A 14,941-nucleotide genomic window follows, 5' to 3' on the forward strand; every position below is an offset into this window, starting at 1 on the left:
TATTTCTTACGGCTAAAGGGATCAAGGGATATGGGGAGAAAGCAGGGACAGGGTACTGAATTTGGATGATCAGCCATGGTCGCATTGAATGGTGGAGCAGGCTCAAGGGGCTGAATGGCCTACTCCTGCTCGTATCTTCTATGTTTCTAACCCCTCCCCCAGCACCCTGTGTTACTGACTGTATCTCTACTGATGTTAATCCAGCTCCCTCACACTGACACTCTGTGACCCTCCCCCAGCGCCCTGTGTTTCTGACTGACATGTATCAGTCATTCATGAAAGAAAGACTTATGAAATAACACTGAGCGGCCTGGGGGTGGCGCTGTCCAGGGAGAGTTCAAATACTTGGGCACTGGCCCAGTTTGCGCAGGACATTCTTAACAGGAACTAGTGAAGGACACAACTAGACCTTCATGTTGTAAAACGCTGGATTAAAGCTTTGTTTAACGCTTAGACCAAGTGCCTAATGGTTTTCTTATGTCACTGACTGTCTCTCTACTGATGTTAATCCTGCTCCCTCACATGTCACTCCCTGATCCTTCCCTCCAGCGCCCAGTATTACTGACTGTATATCCACTGATGTTAATCCAGCTCCCTCACACTGTCGCTCAGTAACCCCTCCCCCAGCACCCTGTGTTACTGATTCTCTCTACTGATGTTAACCCAGCTCCCTCACACTGCCACCCAGTGCCCCCTCCCAGTTACCACTAATTCTGGGGTTAACTTTCTACTTGGTAGTAATTTTGCAGACTGCTTACAGTTCAAAGTTTCTGAGCTATCTCAGCAGTTGCTATGCTTTATTTACATTATGGGATGTCTGTTCAGAGTCACGCTTAACGCACGTTATTAAAAAAAAAGCGTATTTCTGTCAACCTTGTTTGAAGACAGGATAATCTGGCAGGGGCTTAACAGAAAGCAAGGGTTAACAAATGAAGTAATAAATGAAGAGGGGAGTGATAGTGTTAAACTGATCAGCGATATGGCTGTAGGAGGGACAATTGGGCTGATGGGTTTAAGTGAGAGGCTTCTGATGTTTGAGAGCTTTGCAATCGATGCTCCTACTTTTCATTCCACTGTTTTTCGTGTCTAGTTTAAGCATGTTGTTCGGTTTTTTGCCAGGGATTGTGAAATCATATTAAAATACAGATCGCTCATGCCCCTAAGTCTCAGTGATGCCTCCAATCCTGGCCTCTTGCGCATCCCCAATTTTCATCGCCCCACCATTGGTGGCTGTGCCTTCAGTTGCCTAGGCCCTAAGCTCTAGAATCCCCTCCCAAAACCTGACCGCCTCTCTACCTTCTCTCCTTCTTTAAGACACTCCTTAAAACCTACCTCTTTGACCAAGCTTTTGGTCATCTGCCCTAATATCTCCTTATGTGGCTCGGTGTCAAATTTTGTTTGATGACGCTCCTATGAAGCACCTTGGGACGCTTTACTATGTTAAAGGAACTCTAAGTTGTTGTTGTTGTAGATAAATGCACCACCTGATGTGACCCTGGGCAATGCAGATCAGGAAGGTCCCTGGCATGGGTCCACGGCTGTGCGGAATTAAATTATCTCAACCATGGCAGGAGCTGGGATGACATAACTGGCCTTAGTGCACCTTGGCTGAGAAAGTGAAAGAAATGCAGCCAATGTTTCTGCTTCTGATCACTATCTGCTAACCACTGTTGGAGAGATTGAGTGTCAGGTGATGGCAGGGTCGAGTTGGCTGTGACACTCTATATAGTGCTGAATACTTTACTGACACTGTCCTGGCTCACACATGAATAATGGCCGCTTGAGTGAGGTATCGTGGGGAAGCTGTTAAAGAAAGAACCTTTAACATCCTCAGGACGTCCCAAAGCATTTCACAGCCATTGATGTAGTTTTGAAGTCTAGTTACTGATTTAATGTAGGGAAATGCAGCAGCTAATTTCTGTATAGCAAGGTCCCACAAACAGAATTGAGATAAATGACTAGACCATCTGTTTTATTAGTGTTGGTTGAGGGAAAAATATTGGCCGGGACTCGGGGAGAACTCCACATCTCTTCTTTGAATAGTACCATGGGATTTGGTTTAACATCTCATCCAAAAGACAGCACCTCTGACAGTGCAGCACTCCCTCAGTACTACCCTGGAAGTGTCAGTCTAGATTATGTGCTCAGGTCTCTGGGAAGGGTTTTGAATCCAGAACCTTCTGGCTCAGAGGCAAGAGTGTTACCACGGAGACAAATTGGAACTGTACCATAGTAAGAGTTAGCGCCTACAGGAAAAGCTAGGCGAAAACTGGGGAAAAGATGGAGGATTATAATCAATGTTCCTGTTAAGCTGTACAGCCAGTCTGGAGGTTCCTTGCAGGCCGCTCAGTGGCTTTTAAATGGAAAAACCGCGCATGTGCGGAAATTTGAATGGGTTGCGCAGCCCGTTAAAGGGGCCATGCACCCAAAAATAATAGCGGGAACATTGATTATAAGGTGCTTTGCATATATTACAGACGAGCAAATCTCCTGATGTCAGAGGGTGCGTTATTTTATAAGGCCGGGAATGTGTTTGACATAATTGACAAAAGAACCGAAGGGGAGATGAGGAGAAATATTTTTACACAGCGAGTTGTTATAACCTGGAATGCATTGCCTGAAAGGGTGCATATAGCAAATTTAATAATAACTTTCAAAAGAGAATTGGATATACACTTGAAAAAAATTTTGAAGGGCAATGGTGAAAGAGCAGGGGAATGGGACTAATTGGATAGATCTTTCAAAGAGCCGGTACAGGTAGAGTGGGCCAAATGGCCTCCTCGTGTGCTGTATCATTCTATGAAACACAATGGCCTCTGTATTATTCTTAATTTGCCCCTATTTTTGGGTGCAGTTGTGAAGAAAAATGGATGCAGAGCCATACTCCCATTTTGCCTTGGTTTTTCAGATCTTAGAAAGAAACATTCCATAATTTATACATTTGCCTTCTTTTCCTGGGCCTTGTTTCTGTAGACAAGGTTGTCCAAACCATGATTGTGCCCCACTCTCAGAAGTCCTAGCACATCAGTTATTTTGTGTTTATATTTCTTACTCACTGCCCTGTACCTGTTTGAATTTTGTGGGCCTAGAGGTTTAGAGGTAATGGCTTACTCCTGCTCCTATCTTCTATGCTTATCAGCACTGTGAGATATTTACATTTCAATGGGAATAGGAATTTTGATATTATCTGTGGCCATTGTATGTGGCTCACAAAGACAAAAAGCTTAGACACTTCTGCTGTAGGAGGTTTAGAATAGGACAAGGTACAATCCCCTGACCAGTCTGGGGTGAGATACTCTCTAGCTTTGCTGAGATGAAAAACAGCCCACCAGCACCAGTGCATTTATCTCACCCCGTCTCCACACTTCAGTGTGTAAATCTGTTCCTCTCCAATCCTTCAATATATCTATCCCCCAAGTCAGTTCTTCAGTGTATCTATCCCTCCCAATCCAATCCTTCAATGTGTCTATCCCTCCCAATCTAATTCTTCAATGTGTCTACCCCTCCCAATCTAATTCTTCAATGTGTCTACCCCTCCCAATCCAATCCTTCAATGTGTCTACCCCTCCCAATCCAATCCTTCAATGTGTCTACCCCTCCCAATCCAATCCTTCAATGTGTCTACCCCTCCCAATCCAATCCTTCAATGTGTCTATCCCTCCCAATCCAATCCTTCAATGTGTCTACCCCTCCCAATCCAATCATTCAATGTGTCTACCCCTCCCAATCCAATCTTTCAATGTGTCTACCCCTCCCAATCCAATCCTTCAATGTGTCTACCCCTCCCAATCCAATCCTTCAATGTGTCTACCCCTCCCAATCTAATTCTTCAATGTGTCTACCCCTCCCAATCCAATCCTTCAATGTGTCTACCCCTCCCAATCCAATCCTTCAATGTGTCTACCCCTCCCAATCCAATCCTTCAATGTGTCTACCCCTCCCAATCCAATCCTTCAATGTGTCTATCCCTCCCAATCCAATCCTTCAATGTGTCTACCCCTCCCAATCTAATTCTTCAATGTGTCTACCCCTCCCAATCCAATCTTTCAATGTGTCTACCCCTCCCAATCCAATCCTTCAATGTGTCTACCCCTCCCAATCCAATCCTTCAATGTGTCTATCCCTCCCAATCCAATCTTTCAATGTGTCTACCCCTCCCAATCCAATCCTTCAATGTGTCTACCCCTCCCAATCCAATCTTTCAATGTGTCTACCCCTCCCAATCTAATTCTTCAATGTGTCTACCCCTCCCAATCCAATCCTTCAATGTGTCTATCTCACCCTCTCCAGTCCTTCAGTTGTCTATTTCAGGCGTTGGAAAATAATATGTTACACTGAAACAGTAATGGATGTTCTAATGCAGTCAGTATTTGTGAAAATGTCTGGGGCCTTTACTCTGTATCTCACCTGTGCTGACTCCTGACCTGGGAGTACGTCTCAGGACAGTGTAGAGGAACCTTTACTGTGTATATAACCCGTGCAGCACCTGACCTATTCTTGCTTGATGGGACATTATAGAGAGGTTTGTTGTGCATATAATCTGTGCTGTACCTGACCTGGGAGTTGCTGATCAAACAATGTAGAAGGAGCTTTATTTTGGGGAACTATTAAACGTATTGAAATGTGTAAGCTGCTACCTTTCCAGTGTGCTGAATGCTGAGTTGAGTATGCTTTGGTGTATATTTTCTCTCTGGGCTGATTTAATCAGTACAGGTGCCTGCATGCAGTGTAGTGTTGCAGCTGAGCTAAGTGAAAGGGACTCCAACAATGACCGTTTGCTGATTCTCGAGTTTGGAAAATTCAGCTTTAAGAAAGTTTTTTGCTTTTGGGGACAGAGTTGGTGAAGTTCAGACTATGTTCGCGTTAATTGGACAGCTGGGTGCCAACCTCTCCGCTTTGATTGGGCGCTGGGCTGCCTGTCTGGCTGGGTGTCAGTTTCAAGGGGTGTCATTGGATGAAATCGCTCCGGGGGCGGAGGCTCCCCCAGGCCGCATTGTGGATGCCGGGACCCCCTGGTGCAACACACACAAACCCTCCAGGTGACTCGGGGCTGCCGGAGAGGCTGGGGGACCGTGCGACTGCGGCAGATGGAGCTGCGGGTCCGGGCGCTGCTGGCGGCCGGGGTTGTGCTGGGGCTGCTGGAGGAGATCGCTGGCTCGGTCCCGCTGAGCGATTTTTACCCCTTCGGGCTGGAGCACGGGGACTCAGTCAATGCCAAAGTGGATGATGGAGGCTCGGGGCTGCTGGAGATCTCGCTCAGTTTTCCGTTCTTCGGGGAAAGGCACCCCGGGCTTTACGTGAGTCACACTCGATGCATGTTTCACTCTGAGCTTCTTAGCTTTTTCTCACTATACCCACTCATTTCTCTATCCCCCGCCCCAAATTATAGCCCGACACTGGCAGCTGCTGGCAACCCCTACATATCCCCCAGCCCCCGCCGGCAACCATCTGAGCTGTCAACCCAACCCTTCCATCTGGGTAGATGTCCATCAACCACCCCACCGCAATCCATAAACTGCACCCCCCTGCCCTACTCTCTATGTTTGATCCCTGGACCCCAGGCACTGTGCCTGCCCCTTCGTCCACTGTGCCTACCGTTTGTTATTCATTGGGTGCTCCACCTGCCTTTCGCTGTGCACTGGACATTCCACTTGTTGCTTGCTGTAAACTGGGCAGTCAATCTGCCCCTTGTTATGTGTCGGGCACTGCATATACTCCCTCGCATAAAATGGGTGCTCCATCCGTCCATTATTATACACTGGTAAATTTACCTGCATGTTATTATACACTGGGCATTCTGTCTACTCATTATTATATGCTGGGTTCTGTGCCATTTATATTATATAATGTGTGCTCTGCCTACTCATTATTATATACTGAGAGCTCTGTCACTCATCATTTTACACAGGGCAATCTAACTGTCCATTATTATATAAAGGGTATTCTATATGCTCATTATTATCCACTGGACACTCTGCCAATTATGATCCACCAGGTGCTCTTGCCTGCTTATATTATTATAAATTGCGTCTTCCAGTATTATTCACTGGGCACTTTGCCCATTATTATCAACTTGGTGCTCTGCCTATTCAACTTTATACACCTGGTGCTCTGCCTGCTCATTATTATACACTGGATTATCTGCCCATTATTATACACTGCGCCCTCCACCTGCCCATCATTATACAGTGTGCACTGTACCTGCCAGTTATAATACTCTAGATGCCCCATTACCCCATTATTAAACATTAGGCAATCTACCAATGAATATATACTGGGCACTTCCCTGCCCACTAGTATTCACAATGCGCATGCTGCCTGTCCATTATTGTACACTTGGCACACCGCCTTGGCATTAATATACACTGCCATTATTATACACAGGACACTCTGCCAATTATTATCTTGGCTGCTTATTATTATAAACTGCATCCTCCACCGCCCAGCATTAACCATTGGGTGCTCTGCTGCCCATTACGATACAATGCATCCACCACTTGCATGTTATAATACACTGGGTCATCTACCTGACCATTATTGGACACGGAGTAAACTTTCTGACCATTATTGGACACTATGTAATCTACTTGATCATTATTGGACACTGGGGAATCAACTTGATCATTATCGGACACTGGGGAATCTACTTGACCATTATTGGACACTGGTTAATCTAATTGACCATTATTGAAAGCTGGGTAATCTACTTGATGATTATACACTGGGCAATCCACTTGATCATTATTGGACACTGGGTAATCAACTTGACTATTAATGGACACTGGGTAATCTAATTCACCATTATTGAATGCTGGGTAATCTACTTGACGATTATACACTGGGTAATCCACTTGATCATTATTGGACACTGGGCCATCTACTTGATCATTATTGAACACTGGGTAATCTACTTGATGAAAATACACAGCATAATCTACTTGATCATTATTGGCACTGGGTAATCTACTTGACCATTATCGGACACTGGGTAATCTAATTGACCATTATTGGACACTGGGTAATCTACTTGACAATTATTGGACACTGCATAATCTAATTGACCATTCTTAAACACTGGGTAAGCTACGTGACCATTATTGGACACTGGGTAATCTACTTGACTATTATTAAACACTGGGTGATCTACGTGACCCATTATTGGACACTGGGTAATGTATTTGACTATTATTGGAGACTGGGTAATATACCTGATCATTATTGGACACTGGTTAATCTACTTAACAACTATTTACACTGGGTAATCTACTTGACTATTATTGAACACGTGGTAATCTACTGGAATATTATTCAACACTGGGTAATCTAATTGACAATTATTGAATGCTGGGTAATCTACTTGATGATTATACACTGGGTAATCTACTTGATCATTGTTGGACACTGGGCCATCTACTTGATCATTATTGAACACTGGGTAATCTACTTGATGATAATACACAGCATAATCAACTTGATCATTATTGGCACTGGGTAATCTACTTGGCCATTATTGGACACTGGCCAATCTACTTGACCATTATTGGACACTGAGTAATCTGCTTGACCATTACCAGACACTGAGTAATCCACTTGACCATTATTGGACACTGGATAATCTACTTGACCATTATTGGACACTGGATAATCTACTTGGCCATTATTGGACACTGGATAATCTACTTGACCATTATTGGACACTGCATAATTTAATTGACCATTATTAAACTCTGGTTAATCTCTGTGACCATTATTGGACACTGGGTAATCTACTTGACCACTATTAAACACTGGGTGAACTATGTGATCATTATTGCACTCTGGGTAACCTTCTTGACCATTATTGGACACTGGGTAATCTATGTGACCACTATTGTACACTGGGTAATCTATTTGACTATTATTGGAGACTGGGTAATATACCTGATCATTATTGGACACTGGTTATCTACTGGACTATTATTGGACAATGGGTAATTTACTTGACCATTAGTGGACACTGGATATCTACGTGACTATTATTGGACACTGGTAATCTACTGGAACATTATTGGACACTGGTTAATCTACTTGACCATTATTAGACACTGGGTAATCTACTTGACCATTATTGGATGCTAGATAATCTACTTGACCATTATTGGACACTGGGTAATCTATGTGACAATTATTGGACACTGGGTAATCTAATTTAACATTATTGGACACAAGGTAATCGACGTGACAATTATATACTTGATGCGCTATCAATTACTCAAAAGACTGAGGTTAAGCGAGTAACTAACAGGCTTTTATTAACAAGAGAATGAAGGTGTGCCTCGAGTGGTCGACCAGTCCAGAATACAGAGGGACTGTGGAGCAGTCACCTTTATACCTGGACTCATGGGAGGAGTCAGCCGAGGCATGTACAGACATGTACACAGTGGAATACAAACACACACACAGGCAGGTATAACAGTGGTTTACCACATTCACCCCTTGTTTAAAAATGAGTCTGGCGGGGTGAAGTGCATTAAAAGTTTGTGTATTGGAGTCTCTCCGGAGGTCTTGTCTGCCGCTGTGATCGATGTGGCGACGGCAGGGGTAGTGAAGCTTCCGGCGTCGAGTCCCGCGTAGGCTGGGGCACTGGTGTGTAGTCCTCGTGGGTGTCGAGCAGGTCGTGGGGCCCAGGCGTAATAGGAGAAAAACCCTAGGCACCTCTTCAGGGCCTTGAGGCAGTGGGAGTTCCATAAGGGGACGCATCCGGTCGGGGTCGGGACCGATGACTCCGTGTTCCACAACACAGCCAAGGATGGCGAGGCGGGTTGTGCGGAATATGCACTTCTCCTTGTTATACGTCAGGTTCAGGAGTTGGGCGGTGCAGAGGAATTTTTCGAGGATTGCGTCATGGTCCTGCAAGTCATGGCCGCAGATGGTCACATTGTCCAGATATGGGAAAGTGGCCTGCAACGCATTTTGATCGACCATCCGGTCCATCTCCCTTTGGAAGACGGTGACGCCAAAGGGAACCCTAAGGAAGTGGTAGAGGCGGCCGTTTGCCTCAAAGGCAGTATACTGGCGGTCCTCAGGGCGGATAGGGAGCTGGTGGTACGCTGATTTCAGGTCAATGGTCGAGAAGACGCGGTACTGCGCGATCTGGTTGACCATATCAGCTATGCGGGGGAGTGGGTAAGCGTTCAGCAGGGTGTAGCAATTTATTGTCTGGCTGTAGTCGATGACCAGGCGCTGCTTCTCGCCGGCCTTAACGACCACAACCTGGGCTCACCAGGGGCTGGTGCTGCCCTCAATAATCCCCTCCTTCAGGAGCCACTCCACTTCGGTTTTAATGAAAACCCTGTCCCCGGCACTGTATCGCCTGCTCTTTGTGGCGATGGGCTTACGGTCGGGGGTGAGGTTAGCAAACAGTGGGGGGGGGGTGACTCTGAGTGTGGAGAGGTTGCACCTGGTGCGCGGCGGGCAATTTGGAAGCTGCTGGCTGCGGACTGTGAGTGGGGGGAGGGGTCCACCGTACGCCATCGTAACACTTTTAAGGTGGCACTGAAAATCTAACCCCAGTAGAACGGCAGCGCAGAGGTGGGGCAGGACCAGAAGTTTAAAATTATCGTACACAGTCCCGTCTACTAAGAGTGTCACCACGCAGTAGCCGCCAATGTCCGCCGACTGGGACTCGGAGGCCATAGAAATCCGCTGGTGCACAGGCAGGACTGGGAGAGAGCAACGCCGCACCGTGTCAGGGTGGATGAAGCTCTCCGTGCTCCCAGAGTCAAAAAGGCAGGTTGTTTCGTGACCATTTACCTTAATGTCCATTGTGGACCGGGCCAGTTGGTGCGGTCTCGCTTGGTCCAGCGCAACAGAGGCCAGCGTAGGGGTCGGTGTGTCGCTGCGGGTATCAGATGAGGCGGTGTTGGGGGCCTGCTGCGACCCGGCTGGCGTCCAAGATGGCGGCGTCCATGATCCCCATGTGGCTGTAGGCATCCAAAATGGCTGCTGTTCCGGTGGTTCGCACATGGCTGGGGAGGCCCAAGATGGCGGCCCGCACGGCCCACACGCGGCGCTGCTGGGGTTCGGGGTGGCTTTGGCCCTGCAGACGCTGGCGTAGTGTCCCTTCTTCCCGCAGCCCGAGCAGATCGCATTTTTCACCGGGCAGCACGCTCTGGGGTGTTTGGCCTGGCCACAGAAGTAGCATTTCTGGCCTTGGGACACTGCTGCGGTAGTTGGGCTATTGCTGGGATGTGGCTGGGGTGGCACGGCACTATGAGACGGTCCTACCGTGTCCCAGGCTGTCGTTCCCCGCGGCGTCCACGGTGCAGAGGAGTAGGCATCCATGCCCCGGTAGGCTGCGTCCAATGATAGTGCGAGTTCAGAGGCCTTGTTGAGGTCGAGGTCACTCTGCTCCAACAGTCGCTGTCGGGTGTAATTGGACCTGTGGCCCGCAACAAAAGCGTCCCGGATAAGTTCCTCTGTGTACACGGCGGCCTTTACATCCTTACAACCACAGGCCCGGCCAAGCACAGACAGTGCCTGAAGGTATTCCTCGGTCGATTCCCCAGGTTGTTGTTTACGACTCCCCAGGAGGTGCCTGGCGTACACCTCGTTCACTGGGCGCGTGTACTGGTCCTTGAGGAGCTTGAGAGCAGCCGTGTACGAGGTCGCGTCCTGGATGACCGAGTACGCTCGGTGGTTCACTTTGGAGGTCAGGGCATCCAGTTTGTCCTCATCCGATTTGACCGTTGCAGCGGAGGCGATCAGGAATCTTTCAAAGCACTTAAGCCAGTGAGCAAACTTGATGGATGCGTCCGCCTCCCGATGGTCTAAGTCCAGGCATGCTGGTGTGAGGATCTTCTCCATTATAAAAAATCTTGTTAATAAAATTGATGCGCTATCAATTACTGAAAAGACTGAGGTTAAGCGAGTAACTAACAGGCTTTTATTAACAAGAGAATGAAGGTGTGCCTCGAGTGGTCGACCAGTCCAGAATACAGAGGGACTGTGGAGCAGTCACCTTTATACCTGGACTCGTGGGAGGAGTCAGCCGAGGCATGTACAGACATGTACACAGTGGAATACAAACACACACACAGGCAGGTATAACAGTGGTTTACCACAATACTTTCAATCTACTTGTCTATTATTGGACACTGGATAATCTAATTGACCATAATTGAACTCTAGACAATCTTCTTGACCATTGTTATAACCTGGGCAATCTACTTGAATATTATTGGACACTGGGTAATCTACTTGGCCATTATTGGACACTGGTAATCTACTTGACAGTATTGGCCCATGTGTAATCTGCTTGACCATTATTGGATACAGGGTAAACAACTTGATCATTATTGGACTCTGGGTAATCTACTTGACCAGTTATGGACACTTGGTAATCAACTTTGTCATCATTGGACTCTGGGTAATCTATTTGACCATTATTGGATGCTGGGTAATCTACTTAACCAGTTTTGGACACTGGGTAATCAACTTGACCATTATTGGACACTGGTTAATCTATTTGACTATTAATAGACATTGGGTAATCTACTTGACAACTATTGTACACTGGGTAATCTACTTGACTATTATTGAACACATGGTAATCTACTGGAATAATTTTCAACACTGGGTAATCTAATTGACCATTATTGAATGCTGGGTAATCTACTTGACGATTATACACTGGGTAATGCACTTGATCATTGTTGGACACTGGGCCATCTACTTGATCATTATTGAACACTGGGTAATCTACTTGATGAAAATACACAGCATAATCTACTTGATCATTATTGGATACTGGGTAATCTACTTGGCCATTGTTGGACACTTGCTAATCTACTTGAGCATTATTGGACACTGAGTAATCTACTTGGCCATTGTTGGACACTTGCTAATCTACTTGAGCATTATTGGACACTGAGTAATCTACTTGACCATTACCGGACACTGAGTAATCCACTTGACCATTATTGGACACTGTATAATCTACTTGACCATTATTAAACACTGGGTAATCTACCTGACCATTATTGGACACTGGGTAATCTACTTGACCATTATTGGACACTGGGTAATCTACTTGGCCATTATTGGACACTGGATAATCTACTTAACCATTATTGGACACTGAGTAATCTACATGACCATTACCAGACACTGAGTAATCTACTTGACCATTATTGGACACTGTATAATCGAATTGACCATTATTAAACTCTGGGTAATCTACGTGACCATTATTGGACACTGAGTAATCTACTTGACCATTATTAAACACTGGGTGATCTACGTGACCATTATTGCACTCTGGGTAATCTACTTGACCATTATTGGACACTGGGTAATCTTTGTGACCACTATTGTACACTGGGTAATCTATTTGACTATTATTGGAGAATGGGTAATATACCTGATCATTATTGGACACTGGTAATCTACTGGACTATTATTGGACACTGGGTAATCTATTTGACAATGATTGGATACTGGGTAATCTACTTGACCATTATTGTACACTGGGTAATCTATATGACATTTATTGGACACTTGGTAATCTACTTGACCATTATTGGATACTGCCTAATCTACTTGACCATTATTATACACTGGGCAATCTACTTGACCATAATTAGACACTGGATAATGTACTTGACCAATATTCGACATTGGGTAATCTACTTGATGATTATTATACACTGGGTAATCTACTTGACGAATATTATACACTGGGTAATATACTTCACCATTGTTGGCCACTGGATAATCTACTTGACCAATATCCAACACTGGGCAATCTACTTGATGATTATTATACACTAGTTAATCTACTTGTCCACTATTGGACACTGGGTAATCTATTTGAATATTATGGGAGACTGGGTAATATACCTGATCATTATTGGACATTGGTAATCTACTGGACTATTATTGGACAATGGGTAATCTGCTTGACCATTATTGAACACTGGGTAATCTACTTGATTGTTATTGGACACTGGGTAATCTAATTTAACATTATTGGACACTAGGTAATCGACTTGATGATAATATACTTTAAATCTACTTGTCTATTATTGGACACTGGGTAATCTAATTGACCACAATTGAACACTGGGCAATCTTCTTGATCATTGTTATAATCTGGCAATCTACATGACTATTATTGGACACTGGGCAATCTACTTGACCATTATTGGACACAGGGTAAACAACTTGGTCATTATTGGACTCTGGGTAATCTACTTGACCATTATTGGATGCTGGGTAATCTACTTAACCTGTTTTGGACACTGGGTAATCTATTTGACAACTATTGTACACTGGGTAATCTACTTGACTATTATTCGACATTGGGTAATCTGCTTGGCCATTACTGGACACTGGGTAATATAATTGATCATTATTGAACACTGGTTAATCTACTTGAATAATATTGGACACTGGGTAAGCTATTGGAATATTATTAGACACTGGGTAATCTATTTTACCATGACTGGACACTGGGTAATCTACTTGACCTGTATAATACACTGGGTTATCTACTTGACTATTATTGGATACTGGGTAATCTACTTGACCAGTATTGGACACTGGGTAATCTACTTGACCATTATTGGACACTGGTAATCTGCTTGACCATTATTGGACACTGGGTAATCTACTTGACTGTTATTTGAGACGCAGCAATCTATTTCTCAATTGTTGGATACTGGGTAATCTAGTTGACCAGTATTGGACCATGCGTAATCTGCTTGACCATTATTCGACACAGGGTAATCTACTTGACCAGTTATGGACACTGGGTAATCAACCTGGTCATTATTGGACTCTGGGTAATCTACTTGACCATTATTGCACACAGGATAATCTACTTGACCATTATTGGACACTGGGTAATCTACATGACCACTATTGTGCACTGGGTAATGTATTTGACTATTATTGGAGACTGGGTAATATACCTGATCATTATTGGACACTGGTAATCTACTGAACTATTATTGGACAATGGGTAATCTACTTGACCATTAGTGGACACTGGGTAATCTACGTGACTATTATTGGACACTGGGTAATCTACATGACCATTAGTGGACACTGGGTAATCTACATGACTATTATTGGACACTGGTAATCGACTTGACCATTATTGGACACTGGGTAATCTACGTGACTATTATTGGACACTGGTAATCTACTTGACCATTAGTGGACACTGGATAACCTACGTGACAATTATTGGACACTGGGTAGTCTACTTGCTTGTTATTGGACACTGGGTAATCTAATTTAACATTATTGGACACTAGGTAAACAACTTGACGATTATATACTTTAAATCTACTTGTCTATCATTGGACACTAGGTAATCTAATTGAGCATAATTGAACTCTAGGCAATCATCTTGACCATTGTTATAATCTGGGCAATCTACTTGAATATTATTGGACACTGGGTAATCTACTTGACCATTATTGGACACTGGGGCCTAGAAATTCAGTTGCGTTCGCCAGCTGTTAACGCCATAAGAGGGGTAGATTTCCAGCGCTAGGCACTTAGCGCCCGGGCGCAGGCCGATCTGCGCCTACGCCCAACTTCAGTTGACATTTAGCGCCGGCGCAAAGTGTTTGCGCCCGCTCAGCTGCGCGCGCAGCTTATGACGTCATTTCGTCGTGCAACACTGTTTGTGCTCCCCAAACCGGAAATTCAGTGGCGCCCGCCCAATGTGGGTGTGGCGCTGTTAAGAACTGTGAAGTGGAACACAGCAGAGGCCCTGCGGGCCTCGGGGAGCGCTAATTAAAGGGCACTTACACTGAACTATAAAGGCCAGCCATTTTGCTGCAATGACTTTAGTGCTTTGGATTTCTGGACAGAGACCAAGGAACAGACCTTACTGATTTGGGACAACATAGGAGAGGTATTTTTGGCTTCTGGCCAGAGCTTTGAAATT

At 45.1% G+C, this 14,941-nt stretch overlaps 1 protein-coding gene across 1 annotated transcript in view; it reads left to right on the forward strand.

The window, feature by feature from the left end:
- Nucleotides 1-5,017: 5,017 nt before the first annotated feature.
- LOC147116047 (sushi, nidogen and EGF-like domain-containing protein 1) overlaps nucleotides 5,018-14,941 on the forward strand; it is a 234,606-nt gene continuing 224,682 nt past the window's right edge. The window contains exon 1 of the mRNA XM_085991998.1: nucleotides 5,018-5,297. Within this exon, the coding sequence (XP_085848124.1) occupies nucleotides 5,088-5,297 (210 nt within the window). The 5' untranslated portion in view covers nucleotides 5,018-5,087. The remainder of the gene's footprint in view (nucleotides 5,298-14,941) is intronic.

The sequence above is a fragment of the Somniosus microcephalus genome, chromosome 6 (assembly GCF_052327205.1).
Source record: "Somniosus microcephalus isolate GS21.2 chromosome 6, FLI_Smic_1.0, whole genome shotgun sequence".
NCBI lineage: Eukaryota > Metazoa > Chordata > Chondrichthyes > Squaliformes > Somniosidae > Somniosus > Somniosus microcephalus.